A 24,385-nucleotide genomic window follows, 5' to 3' on the forward strand; every position below is an offset into this window, starting at 1 on the left:
GAAATTTGGAGCATGCCTTTGAGGTAAAACAAGCTATCATGAACTGTTAAAGCTGTTGAATGTACTTCTGATTTTTGCTGAGAACTGTTGGTCTGAAATGTTGAAGGTTGTTGCCATTGTCATCAATAAAATTGTAATCATTACAAATGGCTGAGGTTTTTATTTCTCAGAGATTTCAGTGTTTCTTTATACAATAACATTTATACTGGCTTAACATGTAAATCGTTAACTAAAACAAGCAGCTTTAACTTGTGTTGTACTGTACAAAATGTCAGGTCACAATACATGTACTATTTGTAAGGCTTATAGTAGATCATGTAATGACTCATATTCACAACATTCACCTGCTCTGTACTTCTCATGGCATCACTGAGAATGTCTAAAATAAATTCATTGCCAAAGAATAACATCCTTTTATCTATTAAAATACTTAGAATAAAGCTTTCGAGTCTCAAAACATTAAAAATTCAGACTACTGGAACACCACATTGAAGGCATAAAAAATAAACTTCTGTCCCTTTTATCCACTTCATTTTAAACATTACACTGCATTGAAATGGCACTAATAATTACTTGGAAGACAAGTCATGATGTGTGCTGGACTCAACTGTAGGCAATAAGTACACGTCTGAAAATGTAGAGGATGTGACATACAGGTGTAGCTCACTGAACCTGTGCCTCCAGCAAAGCAGTGGGTACCAGGTTCAAAGGTGTGTCGCTACAGCCATTTAGGTGACGGATCATGTCGGTGCCCAGGTAGGCCAGAAGCAGCTCAGAGCGTCGGTGAAGCAGGTGCAGGATATCTTCAGACAGTGTGTCTAGACTAGAGTAACGCACTTTATCCAGGTCAAAGATGTCCTTCAGAAAGAACAGCACCTGCTCCTATAGGACAAAAGATAAACCATTCCTGATAATCTATATATTAACATAGCTGAAGTTGAAGGTAGAGTCCTGCACGTGGGTGAACCACAGGAATAATGTTTACGTTGTCATTTGCACAGGAATCATTAGGCACAGGCAGAATGCAGGTCTAATAGCCAAGACTATTTCGACTCAGTTTGGTACTGACTGATAGGCAGTGCTTAATAGAATGCCTAATGTTAGTTTAATTACGTGTTACATGAGAAAATTGTCTACCTGATATAGTAGATTTAAAGTGCCCCATTACGCTTTTTTTGAAAATTACCTTTCATGCATTGTGTAATATAGCTGTCTGAATGTAAACGGTCTGCAAATTATAAGTCAAACGTGTGCAATAAAGTTATCGTCTCCTAAAAGAAAGAATTGACTCTGAACCACCTAAACAAGTAATCATGATTTCCAGTATCACTTCCTTGACCTGCATACTTAACGCAGTAACAAATTTAAACATATCCTTGTTAAGTGATGTTCATTGTATATTATGAGAAAAGGTGTTTTTTTTGTTTTTTTTTTTTACCTTTGATACATGTAAACCTGTTGTAGGAGACCTCCAAAACAAAATTAGGAACCTTGAAAATAGCATAATGGGGGCACTTTAATGCTGGTCTGGTTCGTGGTCTTTGTCAAATGGAATTGCATTATTTCTGCTGACGGATAATGGGTCGGGTGTTCTGTTAAATACTGCAGATGCAAGGTGGGTGTGGGTTTAGCAAACAGGACCCACGCAAGACTGGTTGAAGGAATTTGGTGAAGATTATACCTTGGTAGTCTCACATGACCATCAGACCCCCTTATGCATCAATATTAAATTTGGCCCTGTAGAGTTTAATCTATCCCTAATTACAGAGACCTGAGCAAGCTAATCAAGGTATTTCAATTTAGTAGAAAATTACAGGTAGTTGAGTTTGATGTGGGTTTGAGCTAAACTGCAGGGCAGTGGACTTCCAGGGCCAGATTCGAGGAACCCTACCCTACTTGGACAAAGAGCTAACAGAATCTTTTATGCAGGGGTGTCCAATCCTGCTCTTTGAGAGCCAAGGTCCTGCAGAGTTCAGCTTTAGCTGGTTCTGGTGTGTTTACTTCAGCGTTTCCCAACCCTGTTCCTGGAGGCACACCAACAGTACACATTTTGGATGTCTCCCTTATCTGACCCATTCATTTCAGGTCTTGGGCTGTGTTTAAAATCGCCCCCTATACCTTTAAATAGGACACTATTTGAGGGAACAGCCATTTGTAGTGGTGTCCGAAACCATAGTGGACGTTATAGAGTGCACGTTATCGAGTACACTAATTTAATTGCACAATGCACTGCAATAATGAGTGTACAACCAATGTACGCTCAACGGCTAAAGAACATCCATAATGCACTGTGATGGTCATGGTTAATCAGAATCCCATGTTTAGCCAGAACATGGTGCCCGCAGCAGAATCATCCATCCATTTTCCAGACCGCTGTATAGGGGACGATTTCGAACACAGCCTTGAAGTCTCTTATAATGAGCTGATGAGTTGAATAAGGTGTGTTTGATTAGGAAAAGTTTGAAAATGTGCAGCATTGGTGTGTGCTACCATGGCTGCATTTAACTCCACTTTCAGAAATACAATTGCAAACTTCCCCTCGAGGGAATTCCCACCGCCATTTTGAAGTGTGTTTAACTTCAAGTGGATGAGGGAAGTTTATTTGGACAGACCTTCGAACCCTCGATTTTGACAGGGAGCAAGTCTACACAACATGTACACTTCAGGCAGATCCACAAAAACTCAATAATACATCAGCTCCATAGCAGATTCCAAGTGATCAAGGGCTTAGGACGTTCCATTTAAACACGTTTCAAGGGTTCTGCCAGTAGTGGGCACCTGTACACCGTAAGCAATGACACATCCGAGTGAACGAGATGGAGGGAAGGGCATAAAAAAAAAAAAAATGGACTTAAACACAGCCCAGGGTTACTAGCAACTAGGTTAGAGCTAAACCAGTAGTCTCAAACTCAATTCTGGGAGGGCCACAGCTCTGCACAGTTTTGCTCCAACCCTAATCAAACACACCTGATCCAGCTAATTAAGGTCTTCAGGATTACTAGAAACTTCCAAACAGGTGTGGACTGGAGCTGGTTGGGGCTAAACTGTGCAGAGCTGTGGCCCTCCAGGAATTGAGTTTGAGACCACTGAGCTAAACACTATAGGAAAGTGGCCCTGCAGGAGCAGGATTGGACACCCCTGCATTTATGAGTGTCCCAAAGAGACTTAGGGACACTCCCTCTGCACCAAGGGTGTATAATCCTGCTCCTGGATTGCCACCTTCCTGCAGAGTTCAGCTCTAACCCTAATTAGATAGACCTGAAGCAGCTAAAATGGGTTGACTTGGAAAGCCGCCTAGTTGTTAGCAGATTCATTATTTTCTATATTCTGTCAGCAAACTAAGTGCATGTTGTTTCCTCCAGTGCAACTCTTGGATGGGTCAAAGATTCAGTACCATTAAACTTGGCAAATCCATCAACTAGTTCTTGCTGGGAAGTGTGCAGTGCAAAACTTGTGCATCCTGATTCCTGCTAGTTGCATAGAAGGCCAGCCAAACAAACTCGATCTGGCATTTTTTTTTTTTTTTTTTTTTTTCACCAGTTCTTCCCAATTTAGTGATCAAAATTGATGAAACACGCTTACCTATAACTTAAGTAATCTGGATGACTTTGATTAGCTAGTTGAATTGTGTTTGATTAGGGTTAGAGCTAAACTTAGTAGGAAAGTGGATCTCTCCAGGAGCAAATCTGTGAACAGAACTGAACTGCTCTATAAATTTTATTAAAAATAAATGTTATGAAGCTTTTAAATGTGGTGGGTAGGGCTGGGCGAAATGGCAAAAAAAATAAAATCTCGATTTATTTATTTTTTTTCAGAACGATTGACCGATTCACTATTTCGATTTTTTTATTTATTTATTTTTACTGTTTAACTAGTCAACTTAACTACAATATGATTTAAGTAACATTCTATTTATTAACAATCTGGTTAAAAAAAAGTTCCATTCCAAGTGCACCACACATGAAGTGATCAACATGGTGTAAATGTAAAACAATTTGTTAAATATCTTTGCAGAAATATGTGAAATATGAAAGCAAATGTTGTACAAACTTACCTTAAACATCCTATATACTCAGAAATAATATAAGATTTCTTAGCCAAAAAGTAATAGCAATAAATAACACCAGTAATAGGCTACTATTAACAGCAAATGCTTTGTAAAAACAGAAAACAGCAGCAGCTTTCAGCCTGTCACCATCATGCAAACATGAAATATCAATCATACAGTAATAGAACTTTACAGGTTTTTGCATTCCATTGCGCTTTTGTCCTATTGTTTTTGTTTGACGGACATGTTTAGGTGTTGCACTTGGGTCTCGCGTCTTTTGCAGCGTCTCACCCATGAAACGGCATTCTAAAAACACGGCGGTCAATTAAAAAAAAAAAAAAAAAAAAAAAGACATGTAAACTCGCCTTTAATAACTTTGCCTTTTTTTCTCATTCCACTACCTGCGTCCAATTTTGTATAACGCAATAACGCATTACTGAATGAACAGCCGCTTAAGACTAGTGATGTGTTCTACGTTCATAGAGCGTCACATGAGAGCGGTTAATCAGGCGCGCCGGCGCCATCATGAGATCGGATCGTTTTCTTCTCCTAATACAGTTATCGTTGCTGTATTGTCAACATGTCTAATTGTAACGCTTGCTAACATTTTTATTCAAAATCACGATTTTTCGATTTAAAAATAATAAAATCGAGGCAAAACATTAAATTCGAATTAATCGAAAAAAAAAAATAATAATAATCGCCCAGCCCTAGTGGTGGGACATACACATCAGACGGTCAGTGTATGTAGGCATGCCATTTGAGACTGACATGCTTTAAGACAGGGCTGCTCAATCCTGTTCCTGGAGATCTACCTTCCTGCAAAGTTTAGCTCCAACCCTGATCAAACACAGCTGAAGCAGCTAATTAAGATCTTCAGGGGCACTCGATAATTACAGACAGGTGTGTTCGTTCAGGGTTGGAGCTGAACTCTGCAGGTAGGTAGATCTCCAGGAACAGGATTGGGCACCTCTGCTTTGAGACTTTCTCAAGACATTCTTTTCTTTAAGGTTCTCAAACCTGTCCTGGAGTACCACCAGCCCTGCACATTTTGTGTTTCTCCCTCGTCTATCACACCTGATTCAACTTATGAGCTAATTAGTAGAGACTGCAAGACCTGAAATGGGTGTGTCAGATATAGGGAGACATACAAAATGTGCAGGGCTGGTGGTACTCCGGGACAGATTTGAGAACCACTGCTTTAAGATACAGAGGTCATCAGATTACACTTTACCTTGAAGAAGCAGCAGAAATCGTGCAGGGAATTTTTTGGACCTAGAAACCCCCAGGCCAAGACGGGACTTATGTGTTCACACACTGCATAGAAATGTGCAATGAAGCCATCTTGAACCTGCACAAACAAAATGAAATTTAAAAAGGTGTGTGAATTAATTAAAAAAAAAAAAAAAGTATGAACATTTTAAGCCAAACTGCAGGCCTTGACATGCTGGTTGCACATCTCCAACAATACCTTCATATGTTGTCTCTTCTGCTTCAGTACGGACCAACAACTTGATGCAACAGCCTATGAAGGTAAAATAATGTTCATGAAATATCATTGTGTAATTGAAATGTCATTTTGTCAAATGATCAAATGCTAGAAATTCTGTACACACTGTCTCTTTGAAGGAGTTGTTGAGCCAACGATTGTTAACCACATTTTGGATTGAGACTGGTGGATTCTCAAGATCCTCAAATGAATCCATAAGGATAAAGTCAAGAACAATGTCATAGAAATTCAGATGCTTAACCTGAAGGGAGAAAAAAAAAAACCTTAATCAAGATTAAGTGTGTTTAAAATTAGATTGAAAATACATTTTCAGGACAGGTCTTGTATCTGTATAAAGTATAAAATGAGATCTCTCACCCCTCTTGCAGAAAGCTCCATTTCTGTGTTTTCCCAGTGGTCTGTTTGCTCCATGAAGCAGATCATTTCTTCAAACACCTCCTCAAATCTATTTGGGCTCTGCAAACCACATAACACATGTCTGTTGGGCTGGGGACTATTCATATGTGATCACATGGAACAGAGAAAGGACACTCACCTTCCTCGATTTAACAATTATTGAAGACAATATTCTCTTTCCCGTGTCAGCCAGAAATGCTCTAGTTGCTCTTTCACATAAGATGACCTGAATTAAAATAGGTACAGTTACAGTTTAGGTACAGTTTAAAAGTTTTCCCACACACTTTGAGTATGCTGGCATTCTTAACAATGTCTGCACTTTTGTTGCAAAAAGGTAAACACAAGTGGCAAAAGTTCAACACAACTACTCAGTTAGGCCTGTCACGATAATTATTTTTGTTGTGTGATATATTGCCCCAGAAATAATCGCGATATGCAATATTGTCATATCCCTGACCTTATTTTCTCAGTAAAGTAAGGGTGCACGCTATTGTCAGATGCCCATATGAACAAAGAAAGACACAGATTTAGCAGTCAGATTTGGCCTGTTGCGGTATCTGTTTTTGTAGAGGCGTGTTTGAAAAACTTCTTTTAACTTGAGCACCGCGTTTTAGCGCCGCGTCATGCACGAGATGCTGCAGTCAACAGACAAACAAACACGTTTCCATGGAAAAACGGCGCAGTGGAATGCAAAAACGTGTTTTCTATGAAAACGAACTAGACACTCGCGACTACCATTGTGTTGTGTGTACACACACAATGGCTCAAAATTGTTCACACTTGTTTCTAATGATGTGATCAAACCAACTGTACTAGGGGTGCAACGGTTCAGATTTCTCACGGTTCGGTTTGTATCACGGGTTTAGGCTCACGGTTTCGGTACGGTTTGGTATGTGCTATTTTCAGGTAAAAAAATGTCAAATAAGACTGTCAAATAAAAATAAAGAAAGTAAGAATAAATAATCAAACAGCACAAATAAATACAGTAAAGCAAAGATACAAATAAAAGCTTTTCAGGTTTTTCATGGATCCAGTTTTCAGGTACAGAATTTGAATAAAGTAGCTAATAAAATGTAAAACAACATTGCATGTAATCTTCACTGTATGAATTAAATAAAGATTAAACATGATTCATCATTATTAATGACTGCTCATATGAGCATACGGCACTCGCACTGAACAAAGTTTAGGGGAAGCCAGAATGTGTATCCATCTACAGAAACATACATTAGCCTAAATCTGTCTGTTTTATTTATTTTATACAAACCATATTATAGATGCGCATGCGTCGTCAGATATGAGATGAACCGCAGTGCGAGTGCGTTCCGAACCGAGTGTGCAGAACGGTACGGTTCGATTTTTTACAGAGAACCGTTTCACCCCTAGTTGATACCAACAAAGGATGGAAACAATCTTAAGAGGCAGAGGAGGAAGAGCATGTGTAAGAGGTGGTGGACAAGGAGGAAGAGGATGAGGACAAGAAAGAGCAAGGTGTGGAGAGCGTTGTCAAGGCTGGATCCGGCACACCAGAGGATTTTTCCTTTTGCCATCATTGCCTGTGATGTGGACAAAGTCCTCAGGCCTGGACCCAGCACGAAGATGTGGTGCTGAGGCAGAATGAATCTCTCATTGACTTTGATTTTGCAATTGTACTACTTTTTTGAGTGTACTGTAATATGTTTTTTATTTATTATAACTCTTTCGTTTTCTTTGACCTTTTGCAGTTTGACTACTGCAAGTGCTGAATATAAAGAAGTTCAATACTATACAATATTCAATACAATATTATATCTGCAGTGCATACAGTATCCAATTTATTCACCTTGCTAAGTTGAGATTACAATATTTTTTATGTAACTGCTAAATTTGTTTACTGTATGCAATATTTTTTTCTGTAACTACATGCTCTGATGTAGTGTCTAATGAATGCTCTGTAGTGTTTATATATTGCCTGATGTGTGTATGATCTGAAAGCTTTGTTTGATTTTGAGAACAGCTAAAATGGTATTGAAGCAATTGTTTGATTTTGTCAGAAGAGTCAGTGGTTTTGTGAATGTAGTTTGAAGATTTGGTTTTGTGTTTAATGTTGTGAGAAAACGGTTGAAAGTTTCTATAAATATGTGTTAGCAATTGTGAAAAACTGTTAACATGAAATGAATTTAATACTTAGGGCTGTCAATTTAACACAATGAAACAAACGAATGCAATAAACCCCTCAGAATCAAAGGCTATATTCATGAAAAAAAAAAAAAAAAAAAAAGAATTACAATATAGAATTAAACATTGCAACATTACAATAAAAACTACCAGTACATACCGTCTTTCAGTTTGATATTTGATAGAAATTCTAAAATTTTCCAAAACTATTTAGTCTATTAACATGTATTAATTCAAATTTCTGAACAGAACCACTGCCTAGTAACATTACAAACAGGTAGTCCAGAAAAATAGTGCTTAGTATTCAATGGACTAAAACCCACAAAACTGAATTTTGCATTCAGGATATGAGAAATATTTTACCTGACACGCCTGCCGTATACAGTGCAGCTTTGCCAGAAAGTCAGTGTCTCCAAGGCATTCCAGCATTTCTGTTCTGATTTTAAAAGAAGATTACAAATAAACAACACAGTCTGCATAAAACAATCATTATTTTCAGAAATATTCACAAACAAATGCAGATTTTTTTGTTTTTAATGCGTCTATGATGATTCGCTCAGTATATACATTTTGTAAATTGTGAACACAAAAAAAGTTATGGACTGCTGCAGCTTTAATAAAATAATTTTATTTTATAGTACAATGTAAATTTTCAATACTAAAATTTATGATTTATGAAAAATATATGGGTATACGAAATGTGTCCATTAAAAATTTGAAACACGGCTCATGGTCCGGATATGAACGCGGTGTTCAGTGCAGAAAACGCTCTCATGCTCGTTTTGTGTGTGTACATGTGAAATGCTTTTAACAGACAAGTTTCCTTATGTGTTGGTAGGTAGTGTTGCACGATATACCAGTACTAGAAAGGTATCGCGATACCCTTCTATTAAAAATGGTATGATATAACATTTTATTAGTACCAGTACTTTAAGAATACAGCATTTTAATAAGAGTTGTATTCCTTAATTTGCGTCAATGTGTGACAGCTGGAGTACAGACGTGTGCAGAGCTCTGCTTCCACTCCCTGCAGCAGGGAGTAAAATATATCCACACAGCGCCTCACAGACTAGACATCTTAGAACAACAAAGAAACATGCCTTAGGTGTAAAACGTGCATGAGAAAATAAAGTGTGGGACGTGTTTGATGTTAAAAATATTTATTAAACGCAATGAGGCTTGAAAAAGAACTCTATGTGCTACTCACGCTGCTGGGCTCAGACCTGCGATTGCAGATTCAGTTCTCATTTGTGGATTATTGCACTTGAATGGTCAGAAATATGTCAAAATGCACATCATGGCAAGTATTCACATAAACACAATGGGGTATTGTCTTTAGTGAACTTAAAGGGAGGGTGTAATGCTATTTCATGCATTCTGACTTATTTACGCTGTTAAAGAGTTGCATATTCATGCTAAACATGGCCAAAGTTTCAAAACACGAGTTGGACGTATGATGGAGTATTTCTGTGTCAAATCCACTACTTCCGGTTTCGGACTGGATTTCGGAGAGTTTTTTTCAAGCATGGCCTGTATGACGTCAAAAGAGAGCGGAATTCCTTGTATAGGCACTTCTCCCTGATAAGCATGCACACACACATCACCCAGAGCAAGAGCAAGCGCACGCCCATCAACGCGTTTCGTTCGGGATACGGAAGCCGAGAGATTTTTCAACAATGGCTGTGTCCCAATTCAGGTGCTGCACCCTTTGAAGGCTGTATACATCATCGAGGCAGTCTCATTTAAGGAAAATAACCATTAGATTGCAACGAAAGAAAGAAATTACAGTATTTTACACCTCACAATGAATGTCAGTCAATTTTATTACGGTTACTTTTCTTAAATATGACATCCTTGATGAAGTATTCAGCCTTCAAATGCGATCTCCGAAGGACACAGCCTCCGAAATGAGATGCAGCTCCTGTCACCAAAGGAGTGTTTTTGGTTGTGAGGGAAAGATTACCTTTTTCAGCTTCCCAAAGAACCCAGCGTCAAGGGAACTGGATGAAGTTTGTTTTTCTGGGGCAGCAACGGAGTTTATTTATAATGATGTTGCAGCTAGCAGACGATCTCTACACAAAAGCTGCACGCGCTCGTGACTCTTTAGCTCCGCCTACGGCACTGACGGCAGGCACGCCTCCAGAAGCTCGGCTTTTCTCGGAAAGACTCGGTTTAGCGTATCTATCTATTATAAATATTATAAAACTAAAGACTTTTCGGAGATATGAAGGATGCATTGTTACTCTAGATGTACTCAAGATTAACAGGAGATTGGCAGAAACTGTGTGTGATACCCCCCGTTTAAAGCAATATATAGTAAAAAGTGCTGTATAAATAAACATGTGACTTGAGTAGAGTGCCAAATTGCAGAGCTGGTGCAAACATATCCACATCACTACAATTATATGCTTCCTTACATGCTGTTTTCTCACCACTGTCATTTTTGTTGTGTTTATTTTGTTATTTTGAGTGCAGTACATATCTAAACATCGCTCTCATCAGCATGTGCAGTGTAGGGATTTTCATTAACAGTATACTGCTTCAAAAACTTTTTACCCATAAGCGAAGAATGAAAAAGAACATACTTGACATACTACCCCATACTTGACATACTCGACTCACCGTAGCACTCGACAGGAGATCTTTCCCTCCTCAGCCATATGCAGGGCGTCCTCATAGAAGGGGTGATGACAGAGTGCATGGGCACTCCTCATCTCTCTGTGCTCAGATAACTGCAAAAGATTGCAAGATTTAAGATGTTTTTTGCACAATTATTTCAAATTTTATATATTTTATGTCTAATATATTCTATTTCTTATATATAAGTTGGTGCCTGTCACCAACCAGATTGTGTGTTGACTAGGAATGTGCACCACAACTAATTTCATTAAAGTTTAAATGAACATTTTGTAACTGACTAGTCTAAGAGGCTAGTCAAACCCCCAAAAGAAAGTCAAAAGACAATGTGTATAAGCAAATAGCCCACTTATCTATGAATCAAACAGTAAAATCCCATACTGAATGTTGCTAAAAAAAAATAGCTCATATACATGTGATGTGTAACAAATTATTTAACTCTTACGCCGTTTTGAAAACCCTGTAAACACCTTCGGTGTTCCCGGTCAAAAATGACCAGCCTTTTAAAAAATAGTTTGTAAATCGCTCGTTAAAAAATTTATCACCAAATATTGGATTTAATCTTTTGGTCAAATTGTTTTCTTTCACTTAGGAAAGGTTTTGTATTTCTTTTTGCAACTGATTGAGCATAGGCCTCATTGATCTGAGCTTAACTTTCCAAAAAAGTACAAAAATTATCCAAAAAAAATTGAGAAATAGTTATACCCTGTGTGAGCAGGTCAGAAAGTTTTAGTCCAATGCGATAACATTAACATTTTCAGGAAAAAGAAAATCACACCTGGGTTAGAGGTATTTTATTTATATATGTTTAATTTATAATATCCCCCTTTAAACCAAAATATACCATACAATGCAATATAATGATTTATAAACCAAATATAAATCAAAACAAATGTGCAAAAATTGGTAAACTACTAGTATTTCCCATGCCGACTAGTCTCGCATATCCCTAGTGTCCATAGATGACAGTGTCTCACAGGGTGACCGATGAATGTGGAAAAGGGGGGCAGATTTAAATTACCTAGCATTATTACCCTTAAATACTCTTGCAGTACCAGTGTAAAGATGTGGTAGCAGATGGTAAAACCCAGGACTACATAAAAGATGTATTTAGTATGACACATGAAGAATACCATGATATAGGTCAATGTCATTATACTTTTTTTTAATTTTTTTTATTGTAGACTACAAATGATGGGATGTTGATGGCGAAAGTGATCTGAAGCATGTGCTGGCAACCCTGAGTGCCAAACAGCCCAAAATAAAACATTCATGTTGAATCCCATAACCAATGAAAGTCTGTGAGATGTGACTGATATAAAGCACCCTGTTCAAACTGTCCAGTGTGCGCCACACGAGCTGACTGGCACACAGACTTCCCTCTCACCTCTGCGGCAGACACGAAAGAATCTGTCGAGGCGATGCTGACTGAATCTCTGAGACATGTGTCCTCCAAGTCCTCACACACGGAGAGATCCATGTGCTTGTCTGCCAGAGGAAATGAAGGAAGATTAGACTGAAGTGCCCTTATCTTACATGGGTCAGCAAACTTGGTCTAATTCCAAAACAGCAGACAGCATAAACAAGAAAGTCACGTGGAAAGATTCAATGGAACTGAAGGACAAACGTGCCTGTGGGTTTGCATGTGGAAGGGTGTGAATTGAGTGCATAATGCCTTGAGTGCTTGGGAGTGGGTAAGAGGTAGACCTGTAAACAGTTGTAAGGAAAGAACTTTGGACCATGACCAGCTTCTTTATTTAGATACTGAACATGAGATGATCCTCAGTAATACACAGCAGCATTAAGCAGAAAGTGCACATTTGCACATCTACTGTGTCCAGTTCTTTCTTTGATGAAGAACTTAAGGCATAGCTTACTAAAAAAAGAAAATTCTGTTGTTCCAAACCTGTATGACTTACTTTCTTCTGCAGAATACAAATGATATTTTGAAACTGTATCTTTGATAATACAATAAAAGTCACTGTGTGACAACACTGTATTGTTTTAGATGCCACTGACATTCATTGTATGGATTAAAATGATTGAAACATCCTTCAAATCATCTTTTGCGTTCCACAGAGGAAAGAATGTCACAGGTTTGCATCAACATGAGGAAAACCAAGTCATCGGCCACAGTCCACTTGCGGCTAGGGTTGCCAACTTCAGCAATGGAAAATAAAGGACAATCTTGTAACAGTAAAATAAGTAACAGTTAGGCTGTGTGTCCACCAAAGCGTTTTTTCCAGCGGCTAGTGTACTTTTCCAATTGTTTTCAATGGCAGCGCAGCGTTTTTTTACCGGTCGCCTCGAGTTGAAGAATGTTCAACTTTGAGTAAAACGCTGCGCTCATCACTGTCACTTTTTAGCCAGCCGACCAATCAGAGTAGAGAAGGGGCGGGACAAATACAACACCGACCAACTGTCACAACATTCTTGCTGTACAAAATGTCTTTATTCCAGAGGTCAGAAGAGAATGGCCAGTCTGGTTCAAGCTGATAGAAAGGCAACAGTAACTCAAATAACCACTTGTTACAACCAAGGTCTGCAGAAGAACGTCTCTGAACGGATAAAACATCAAACCTTGAAGCAGATTGGCTACAGCAGCAGAAGACCACACCGGGTGACACTCCTGTCAACTAAGAACAGGAAACTGAGGCAACAATTCACACAGGCTTACCAAAATTGGACAATAGAAGATTGGGAACATTGCCTAGTCTGATGAGTTTCAATTTCTGCTGCGACATTGAGATGATAGGGTCAGAATTTGGCGCAAACAACATGACAGCATGGATCCATCCTGGCTTGTATCAACAGTTTAGGCAACAGTTTTCTTGGCACATTTGGGCCCCTTAGTTCCAATTGAGCATCAATTAAATGCCACAGCCTACCTGAGAATTGTTGCTGACTATGTCTATGACCACAGTGTTTCCATCTTCTGATGTCTACTTCCAGCAGAATAATACACCATGTCACAAAACTCAAATCATCTCAAACTGTTTTTTTGAACATGACAATGAGTTCAGTATACTCAAATGGCCTCCACAGTCACCAGATCTTAATCCAATAGAGCACCTTTGAGATGTGACAGAACAGAAGATTCGCATAATGGATGTGCAGCCGACAAATCTGCAGCAACTGCGTGATTCTATCATGTCAATATGGACCAAAATCTCATACCGCTTTTCAATCGACATGGTTCCGGCGCGAGTTCCAGGCCTTTGTTCGTTCTTGAACCGTTTTGTGCATTTCAACTGCAGAAAAGTTGGTTCCAGGCCGGAAGGATCAGTTTAACTTTGGCCCTAAAGACTTGTTGGTCTCGAACGGAGCAGAGGAGTGGAGAAATGCTGTCACTGTCTATGGCAGTCTTGTTGAGCAGTGTAATAACGTTGCACTACATTGCTCTTTATATCAAAATATATAAAACTGTGTGTGTAAGAGAGACCCAGCATGCGAAAGAGCAAGTGAATCAATGGTTTCAGTTTCAATACATCAGCAAAAAGGACAAATAAGAGTACTGGGAGATTATACGAGCTGCTGGTACGCTAGAATCACTCCCGGTATTGTGAACAGCAAAACATAAGTGCCGCACTGCCTGCAAAAATACAGAGAACATGCACTGTATTTTAGGCTGGTTATAGTCAGGTGAACAACATGTAGCAGCGTTATGTCACCATTTGTTCCTCAAGTCTGTAGAAACATGCAGCTGGTTAGCAACAGGCTCCAGTTCGCCTGGCCAAGAACAGGCTCTGGATCCAGAACACGAACCATTCTGGTGGAAAAGGGGTATGAGGAATGTTTCCTTGTTGTATCTATGCCACAAAGAAATATGGCATTTCTGAAGGCAAAAGGGGGCCCAACCCGGTACACGCAAGGTGTACCAAATAAAGTGGCTGGTAAGTATATGAATCCATATGAAGTTATGGTTTCATAAAAATATACACATTATGACTCACTTGGACAACAAATGCTGCACTGCTTATGCAATGGATCAAATTGTCACACACCAATTAAAAAAAAAAAAAAAAAAAAAAATTTTTAGAGTACAGTCATAGTAAGAAGAGCCAAGCCAAGTAACAAATGCTACATAAGACCATTCATTCACATTCACACAGTCACCTACTGACTTTACATGGCTGACTTTAGTTTAACACTCACCGTTACTAGGATGTGTTGAAGGGTCTGTCATTCCCAGCGCTCCCTCAAACTCCTCCTGGAGCCGATAGGCTCTCTGTAGCAGAGACTCCAGCTTTCGGATGAAATCTGCACTGATGATGTCCTAATAAAGCGCAAAATCATTAGCATATTACGCTGTAAACCTGAACAGTACTACTAACTTATAAGGATTGAGTACGCTGCAATTAAAGTCTGTTAAATCATTGATGCAACTTAAAACAATTACATTTTCTGAACGAGGAGTTTAGTTTTATTTTTGTGTAGCTCAACATTTTTGAGTAAACCCTTATACTTAAATGATTATTTTTAAGTTTACTGAGCGATATAAAGTGACGTCATCCAGGTCACATCGTTACCGATGTTACTGACGTAACCGACATTATCAGAAGAGTCCATTCTACATTAAACTGAGTTGCAGCAGATTTCAAGTTCCCAGCAGGCTTTGCATCACACTCTGTAAGGGAGAATAAATGTTGAAAATGAGTGTTATTTTGTGTGTTTTTTCACAAGATTAATACAGGGGAAGATGTGTTATATGAATTAATGTTCTGTTATTTTGGTATTTAAAGGTGTTTCTGTGATGTTGAAGTTTTTAGGGTTACCATCGTGGTGAAGAGTAGTGCCTGTGGTTAGGTCAAGAATGGGCTGTGAAACATCAAGGCTATATATACTGCATGTTGATTAACAGTTCATGCAAGTAAATAGTGATAGTCTCTTTGATGGTTACATTAGCGCATGCTGGTGTGCTGTTGCTTACTAACACTTAACCGTAAAGATTAGGTGTTAGTTTATTCAATATTTCAATTAAATTATAATTACTGAATTTGGGTAGTATAAAATAATTTTCTATAGAATTTTACTAGTTCTACTAAAATAATCTTGGAGTTGTTTACTTAAATGTTTTGAGTATTCTGAACATATTGGGTTTCACAACCACTGCATCAAAATAATTGAAAAATAAGAAGGTTACAATAGTTTTAAGTACAGTGGACTTAAACATTAAATAAAACTCAAATTTAAAAAAATCAGTTTGACTTAATTGTTATTTATAATTATTCTTTACTTAAAAGATTTTAGTTGCTTTGCTTACATTTTTTGAGGTAATCAGTGTCTACAATAATTTTGAGTACTCTGAACTTATCGAATTTTACAGTGTATGTTTTATGAACAGAGTTCAGCTAAGGAAACACGTCCCGAGTAAACTAGGCATACACATTAACATTAACAGTGTTTTTACATTATTAGTGTTTTTAAATGAGCATTAGTAGCAAAGGTAACCTAAATGCAAAACTGGGGCAATGAGTGTGAACAATTAAATTTCCAATCCCAATAAATTACAAAAACACCTAGTACTGGCTGACAACCAATATGGTACCAATATCCAGCTTATTTTTAACATAAAAGCATTTGTAACTTGTATGTGCGAGGCTTCCAGTGTCATCCACTTCCTGTCATTTTAGCTGTACAGAAATAGTCCAATGTGCTGCTTGATACTGTGAACTGAATTTTGTATCATATTATCATATTAATTTAATCATTATTGTAATCATAAACACATTAGTTTGTAACGCAAATAGTTTTACCTTTTACTGCACTGTTATTCTTCTAGTTATTTACCTATAGCTGCTAATGAATCGGATGTCTCACACATTCACAGAAAATAGATTAATTCCGCATTGGAAAATAAAATTGTTATTATGCATCCCTACTAAGGACTAGTGATTGTTGATTAATACCTCCATGCTTTCTTCTGCAATGGCATCTCCAGCTCCCAGCTTCACAGATGCACAGCTCGCCTCATCTTCTGCTTGCCTGCTGCGGAAAGTTAGTGCCTGCTCCCAGCCCCGCAGGGCCTCCTCGAACAACTCCATTCCTGTGGGAGAACAAAAATACATGACTCAACTATTCAACCCGTGTATTCATCTGCAAAAACTTCCACATCAGATTTAGAACAACATTTACGATTGTGAACATATATGGTGTCTTAAGGCCCTTATATACTTCAAGCAAAATCAAAGAACAAACTGGTGTGATGTCTTCTGAACAAAATTAGTTAATTTCAGGAGTTCTAAACAGCTTGCCAAAGCAAACTTTCCTGAACAGTTCTCTCCGGCTGGTAAACACTTTTAAGCTACCATTGGTTTGTGGCAGTTATGTAATAGGTAGGTGTGGCTCTTAGGCTCCGCCTTCTTTGACATAAATCTTCTCCAGTTTATTTTTCCTTTTCAGTCTGTCATTGTCACTTGTGAGTAAAAACATGAACACACTGGAGAGGTGCTTCATAGTAAAAATTGTAAGAATAGTTACTGTAAATACTGTAAAGCTGCTTTCTTTAAAGCAATATTTTGTATAAATTAGTACATAAATAATAGTGACATGGCGTGGCTTGACTGGAGTGCTGAATTGCAGAGCTAATGCAAACATATCCACATCCAGGGCCAAACTTTTTGCCATACCTGCCAATGGCCGGTGACTTAAAGGGTTAGTTCACCCAAAAATGAAAATAATGTCATTTATTACTCACCCTCATGTCGTTCCACACCCGTAAGACCTTCGGAACACAAGTTAAGATAATTCTGATGAAATCCGATGGCTCAGTGAGGCCTGCATAGACAGCAATGCCACCGAACTTCAAGATACAGAAAGTACTAAAGACATATTTAATTTCATGTGACTACAGTGGTTAAACGTTAATATTATAAAGCAACGAGAATACTTTTTGTGCACCAAAAAAACAAAATAGCGACTTTTCAACAATATCTAGTGATGGCCCGCTTTTCAAAACACTGCTTCAAATCTTTTGTTTTGAATCAACGGTTCGGATGACGTGTCAAACTGCGAAAAAAAAAAAAAAAAAAAAATCACGTGACTTTGAATCACTGATTCGAAACAAAAGATTCGAAGCAGAGTTTTGAAATCAGCCATCACTATATAGTTGAAAAGTCGTTACTTTGTTTTTTTTGCTGCACAAAATATTCTCGTCACTTTATAATATTAGGGTTGAACCACTGTACTCACATGAACTGTTTTGAATATGTTTTGAGTACCTTTCTGGATCTTGAGAAGTTCGGTGGCATTGTTGTCTATGCAAGCCTCACTGAGCCATCGGATTTCATCAGAATTATCTTAATTTGTGTTCCGAAGATGAATGAAGGTCAGGTGTGGAACGACATGAGGGTGAGTAATTAATGATATTATTTTCATTTTTGGGTGAACTAACCCTTTAAGAAAATGTACCGGCAATAAATATTTTTTACAGGCCATGTTTTTGCAAAAACAGGCAGTAATGACACCAAAATTTTAGATACATGTGAAAATTCACAATTCTCTATTCCAATTTCGATACCACAGCTAAAACTACTAGCCTAACTAATATAAAATTAAAACATTATTAAAAGACAAGTAAACAGTCAGTAATGAAATAAGAAAAAAATAATCAAATTACAAGCAAAAGCACAAATAAATACAATATAACAAAGATACAAATGAAATAAACTGTGCTTTTCAGGTAGGTCTGACAGTAGTTTTCAGGTACAGAAATGTAATAAAGTAAGCAAATGTAAAATAACTACATAACTACATAGTCTGCACTGTATAAATCAAACATCCTTAATTAATCCTTATTAAATGATTACTAATTATTCAGTCAAGAGCAGTGATTGATTTTTTCTTTGTCCTTTGTTGTTTGATTAACATTAAAAACACAGACAGCAGCAGGAATATTAGACTGCTGTCACTTTAAGAGCTAATGCACAGAACTAATATACTGATAATGTACATATGTACATTACTTTCTCAACTGTTTACTAGGATATTCACTTTTTTTTTTTTTTTTTTTACAATTTTGTGTGTCCACTCAAGTGCAAAAAGACGTGAAAGAGACCTCGGTTTAGTATTCGCTCGATGTCTGAGACGTGGCTTTCTGCAAGTAAAGTAATGAGCTCCCTTTTGCGTCTTCTTGCGCTTGAATATTTAAATTGTCAAGGCTTAAACTTTCATGACGATTGGTATGTTCACTAACAGTATATTGCTGCAAAGGTATTTTTTTTACCCCTGAGCGGAGATTGAGAAAGAACTCTGCCTTGAGTATATTGAGGCCTTTATGAGAGTAAAGAAGATGCATCAATCCTGCTGTGTTCTGTGTGCTTTTTACCCATCAGGTAAAGATTCTCTGGAGTAGCAACGGGGATGTTGAGCAGATTACAGACATCACCATCATCTCCTGCTCCGTCCCAGCAGCTGGATCCATTAGCACAGGTGGAGCTACTGGAAGAGTGCCTGCTCCTCACCTGAGAGAAGATGTGGCACTTCAACATCTCAATTTTGCACTAATGTCAAAAGGCACACATTTTACAAGACTACCTTTTTGTCAATGGCTTTTTCTGGTGCAGCCTGTGCTGCTGAAATCACAGGTATATTACACCACTATCCAAAGATGACAATAAAAATGTTGCTTACAGAGGCCAGGCTTTGCAGTGAGCCCGAAAGCTTGCAGTACAGGCCGCCACTGGACACCACATTACATGAGTAGCAGTTCTTTGAGGTCAGAGGCAGATTTTGACAGTCAGTCTCTGAAATAAAAGAGAGAACAGTGAAATACAGTGAAAAGAGAAATATTATTACATTATATTTTAATATATTTTAACATGTAATTTATTCCTGTGCATCATTACTCCAGTCTTACTTCTTCTGGAGTGTTGATTAATAGAAAGTTCCAAAGAATAGCATTTATTTAATTAATATATATTAGTGCTGTGAAGCGATTACAATTTTTAATCTAATTACGTGATTTGCTGATTAATTCATCTAATTAATCGCAAATTAATCACACGTCAAATTTGGCTGAGAAATTACCCCCAAAAGATTATTTGAAGTCATTATTGTGTAAAGCATCAAATAAACATTACAAAAAGTAGATTCAGAAAGAAATATTATATTTTATTCAACATAGAATTTATTACACACACTTTTGAACCATGAGGTTGAGTAAATGATGACTGAATTTTAATTTTTTAGGTGAACTATATCATTATTTTTTTATTAATATGGAAATATGATATTATTTGGTGGCGGTAAATGTCTAATTCATTCCATACATTGAAACAGCTGATTCATTCTGGAGTGAAGTATTGTGTCTAAAATAACAATATTAACTTCTTAAAATATAGATTTTTCTGATTTATATATTTGCATTAAGACAAAAAAATTGGACAATGATAGCTTTAAAAACTCTCCTTGTCATCTCATATATATTATGTTTTTACCTTTTTTCAGGGGGACAGTGGTGAAGAACTCAAACGTTTCCTGCTCTACAGGCGAACTGGCTTTTTTCTTGCCCTTCCTCCTCCTGAAGCGTCGTGCGAGGAAGATGAGGGAGACTGCGCCAAAGGCAGTGGCTGCAAAGAGCTTCTTGGTGCCGGTGCTCAGACTCACCTGCTCAATGAGGAAATGGAGAGACATAAGGCAACGTTTAACTTTGGATCAAGCGCTCAGCTCAAGGCACACAGAGATCAGAGTGAGAAATGCAGACAGCAAGAGGGTGAGACAGTCAGACTGGGTGACAACAAGGATTACATGACTGGAAATGACTGGCTGGCATTTGGCTGGACATGCGTTGATTGGCCTGCGGGATCTGATCTACTGAGCAAGTTTAAGCTAATCACAGGCACAGACACATAGTACTATCAAATAGTGTCAAATATGACCTAAAGATTGCTAAAGAGCAAAATAAAACACTTTCCTCAATTCATGGCCTCCATTAGAAAACCAAGAGGAACTGTCAAAAGCATGTAACATGTAAAATGACCTATTATTAGCAAACAAAGTTGTCTTATGTATCCTGGCTGCTATATGAAGCACATATTCCCCATAACTCCCACAGCTTTACTTTGGCACTGTCACTGAAAAATTAAACTTCTCTTAGCCAGAAAATGAAACAATATGGTGACCAGGGGATCAAGTTCCATAGAAGTTCCATTTACATTTTCTGAAGGTATACAATAGAGAACCTGATCACACAAACTGCAAGCCTAAATGAGATTGAGCTATGTCAGAGATTTTCAGCAAATTATTTAAACAAACATTTTGGTCTATTTGTCACACAAAGCTATCATATGGCTTCAGGACACTTCAAATACAGTGCTTGACTGAAATATAGTGCCACCTTCATGTGCTTTTTTTTGTCCTTTTTAGAGCTTGACAGCTTATCCGCGACAGTGAGCTCATTGCAAGCAACTCGCGTATCCCAACACTCACAGATCACTCAGGCACAGCTGCAAAATCCACCCAATGATATGCTAAACATGCTTTCGCTTTCTCAAAAAGGAGATCAAAACCATGGCAATCTGGCGAAAGCCAAGTATTAAAGCGTATAAACTAAGCTATGCATTTTCACATATATTATTAAAATAAGTAAAACCTTTAATAAACCTATCCAACTGAATGCCATTTTTACCTCAATTTTTTAGTACCTGTTAATGTTTGGAAACATTACAATTTTTTACTGTTTTTGAAAGAAGTCTCTTATGCTCACCAAGGCTGCATTTATTTAATCAAAAATACAGTAAAAACAGTAATATTGTGAAATATTACAATTTAAAATAATTTTCTATTTTAATACATTTAAAAATGTAATTTGTTCCTGTGATGTCAAAGCTGAATTTTCAGCATCATCACCCCAGTCTTCAGTGTCACATGATCCTTTAGAAATCATTCTAATATGCTGTTTTGCCGATCAAGAAACATTTCTTATTATAATCAATGTTGAAACCAGTTTTTGCTGCTTAACATTTTTTGTGGAAATAATAATAATGTTACAAAACATTTCTATTTAATAAATGTAATAAATAAATGTAATAAATGTTGTTCATTAAAATTTCTATTCATCAAAGAACGATGAAAAAAGTATCACCGTTTCCACAAAAATGATAAGCAGCACAACTTTCAACATTGATGATAATAATAATAATATGAAGAAGAAACATTTCCTGAGCAGCAAATCAGCAAAATAAATAAATAAATAATAATAATAATAATAATAAAAACTTTCCCTAATATAAAATATCCCCTTATATAAAAAGCAGTAACACTGAAGTGAAAGTATGTACTTGCTGCACCACGGGACTGCAAACAGTAATGTTTTCACACAGGTTTCCCAAACACTCCTCCTCTCAAGACAAACAGATACTTCTGCCACAAATTCACACCAATGGATGAGCCAATGTTGAACAAAGCACTTATTTTTGATAGCACCGAGTGTCACAGTGTTTAGTTTTATATTGCAGCATTTATAATAAACTATTTATCCGTGCACATCATATTTTTTTTTTTTTTAAATACATTTGTCCTCATAATCTTTAATCAAAATAACTTCCCCTCCCTCTTGCAGCTCATCTCTTCTCTGATGACTTGTTTACTGGCGCAAGGGCGAGACAACCTGTCACCATCAACCAATAGCAAACCACAACCATGCAACCATCCAATCAATTCCCCATGGACATAATCAAGTCCTGCCCTTCATTTTTCTTGTTAGATTTTTTTTTCATTTGTGTGTGTTGTATGTTGTATAAAAACAAAAAATAAATTATATATATATATATATATATATATATATATATATATGAGCCTAGGTTGAAAACCCTGGATTTAAAATCAATTTTTGGATGACAATGCAAGAGCCAGTAAGCTTGTAAATCAGGAGTTCCTGGCTTTATTTCTGTCCACTGTGACTGTTGGTCAGTTTACCTGTGGAAGGGAGTAATAGACGGACAGTGGCAGGTCCACAAAGTGCAAAGCGGCCACCTTCATGGACACGTGTGAGATTCTGAACACGTCCTCCGTCATGATGCCTTAATCCATCTGGATGAATCTCAACTGCAGCTCATTCTTCACATCACCAATACAACCTATAAAAACACACATTTGTGTTATATCTACATGTATAGCCTATGTTATATGTAAATCAGCATTTATCGACCCTGCCCTGCCAAACCTCAACTGACACTGATTAAAGGATTAGTTCACCCAAAAATGAAAGAAAAAAAAAAAAAAAAAAAAATGAAAGCAACGTAATTGCCACATTCAAGGTCCAGAAAAATAGTAAAGATGTTGTTAAAATAGTCCACGTGACTACAGTGGTTCAATCTTGATGTTATGAAGCGACAAGAATACTTGCAAAAAACAAAACAAAAATAATGACTTTATTCAACAATTTCTTCTCTTCCCTGTCAGTCTCCTACGCTGTTGACATTGTAAAAACAGTGCAGCGCTTCTGGGTTCTACGTCAGAACACCGACTCATTGTTGGCCAGCTCCTGCATCAGCATCACATGCATGCGTCATGCTGCTCATGTATACAGTGTCGGCCAATACTGAGTCGCCGTTCTGATGTAGAACCCGGAATCGCTCAACTGTCTATACAATGTAAACAGCGTAGGAAAATTACAGGGGAGAGAAGAAATTGTTGAATAAATGAATTTTGTTTTGTTCTTAACATTAAGTTTGAACCACTGTAGTCACATGGACTTTTTTAACGATGTCTTTACTACTTCTCTGGACCTCGAATGTGGCAATTGCATTGCTTTCTATGGGGGCTAAAAAAAAAAAAAAAAAACCTCTCAGATATTAATTGAAAATATCTTAATTTGTGTTCTGAAGATGAACCAAGGTCTTACGGGATTGGAACGACGTGAAGGTGAGTAATTAGTGACAGAAATTTAATTTTTAGGTGAACTAACCCTTTAAGGGGGGAATTAAGTCTAACACACACACAATATAAAACAATTGTTTTAAAGAATTTCAAATAAAAAATTATTTGTATTATGAACTCTTCTTATACGTAACAACCCAAAGCATGCAATCTTACCCCTTGAGAATAAAAAAAAAAAAAACAAGCTTGTATTGTGCCATTATATGACACGTGAATCAAGACTTTTAAACCAATAGAGGTTAAGTAACATCCATGGTGTCATTCACTGTTAAAAACACCAACGATCATGGCCATAAAAAAGTATGACCTTTATAAAAATGACCCACATTTATCATTGTTTTATATTTTGATCGTCGCTCATAACGGTGAACTCTGTGTTAAACCATTTATATAAAAACAAGTGAATAACAAGCAACATCATACATTCTGACAGTAAGGGCACCGAACATGGGTTATAATCTTAAAACAACATAACAAACATACGGTAATGCTTACGTTTATGACTTATCTCGGGGGAACACCATCTGTCCTCTATCACTCCGTGCGATAACTGCGCCGGTGTGAGCTCATGTGGAGGTGAACAGACACCGCAAATCTAGGACTCACTTCCGGTGCCACTGTGAGGTTTCAAAATAAAAGTTTTCAAATTGGGGTCCAGGGAGCCGCAAAGGAGTGCTAGAGGGTCCCTAGAAAAGTTTAGAGAAAAGCGGGGTAAAAAATAAATAATAAATAAATAAACCAAACTAACTAAATTAATA

At 37.4% G+C, this 24,385-nt stretch overlaps 1 protein-coding gene across 2 annotated transcripts; it reads right to left on the reverse strand.

Annotated features, from left to right (window-relative positions):
* Positions 1–145: 145 nt before the first annotated feature.
* On the reverse strand, positions 146–24,278 carry miga1 (mitoguardin 1). 2 transcript variants are annotated; one of them, XM_051881918.1, is made up of 16 exons: positions 24,123–24,278; positions 22,722–22,825; positions 20,186–20,354; positions 19,380–19,492; positions 19,075–19,210; positions 16,658–16,794; positions 14,904–15,024; positions 12,136–12,236; positions 10,734–10,843; positions 8,475–8,547; positions 6,094–6,180; positions 5,916–6,014; positions 5,665–5,799; positions 5,520–5,573; positions 5,283–5,399; positions 146–882 (listed from the first exon to the last, which is right to left on the reverse strand). In XM_051881918.1, the coding sequence occupies exons 2-16, from the start codon at positions 22,761–22,763 to the stop codon at positions 664–666; spliced, it is 1,713 nt and encodes a 570-aa protein (XP_051737878.1). In that variant the 5' UTR covers positions 22,764–22,825; positions 24,123–24,278; the 3' UTR covers positions 146–663. The 2 variants fall into 2 exon arrangements, with proteins under 2 accessions (XP_051737878.1, XP_051737870.1); XM_051881910.1 differs by having other exon boundaries at positions 22,665–22,825.
* Positions 24,279–24,385: the final 107 nt, after the last annotated feature.

The sequence above is a fragment of the Ctenopharyngodon idella genome, chromosome 2 (genome assembly GCF_019924925.1).
Source record: "Ctenopharyngodon idella isolate HZGC_01 chromosome 2, HZGC01, whole genome shotgun sequence".
Classification (NCBI taxonomy): domain Eukaryota; kingdom Metazoa; phylum Chordata; class Actinopteri; order Cypriniformes; family Xenocyprididae; genus Ctenopharyngodon; species Ctenopharyngodon idella.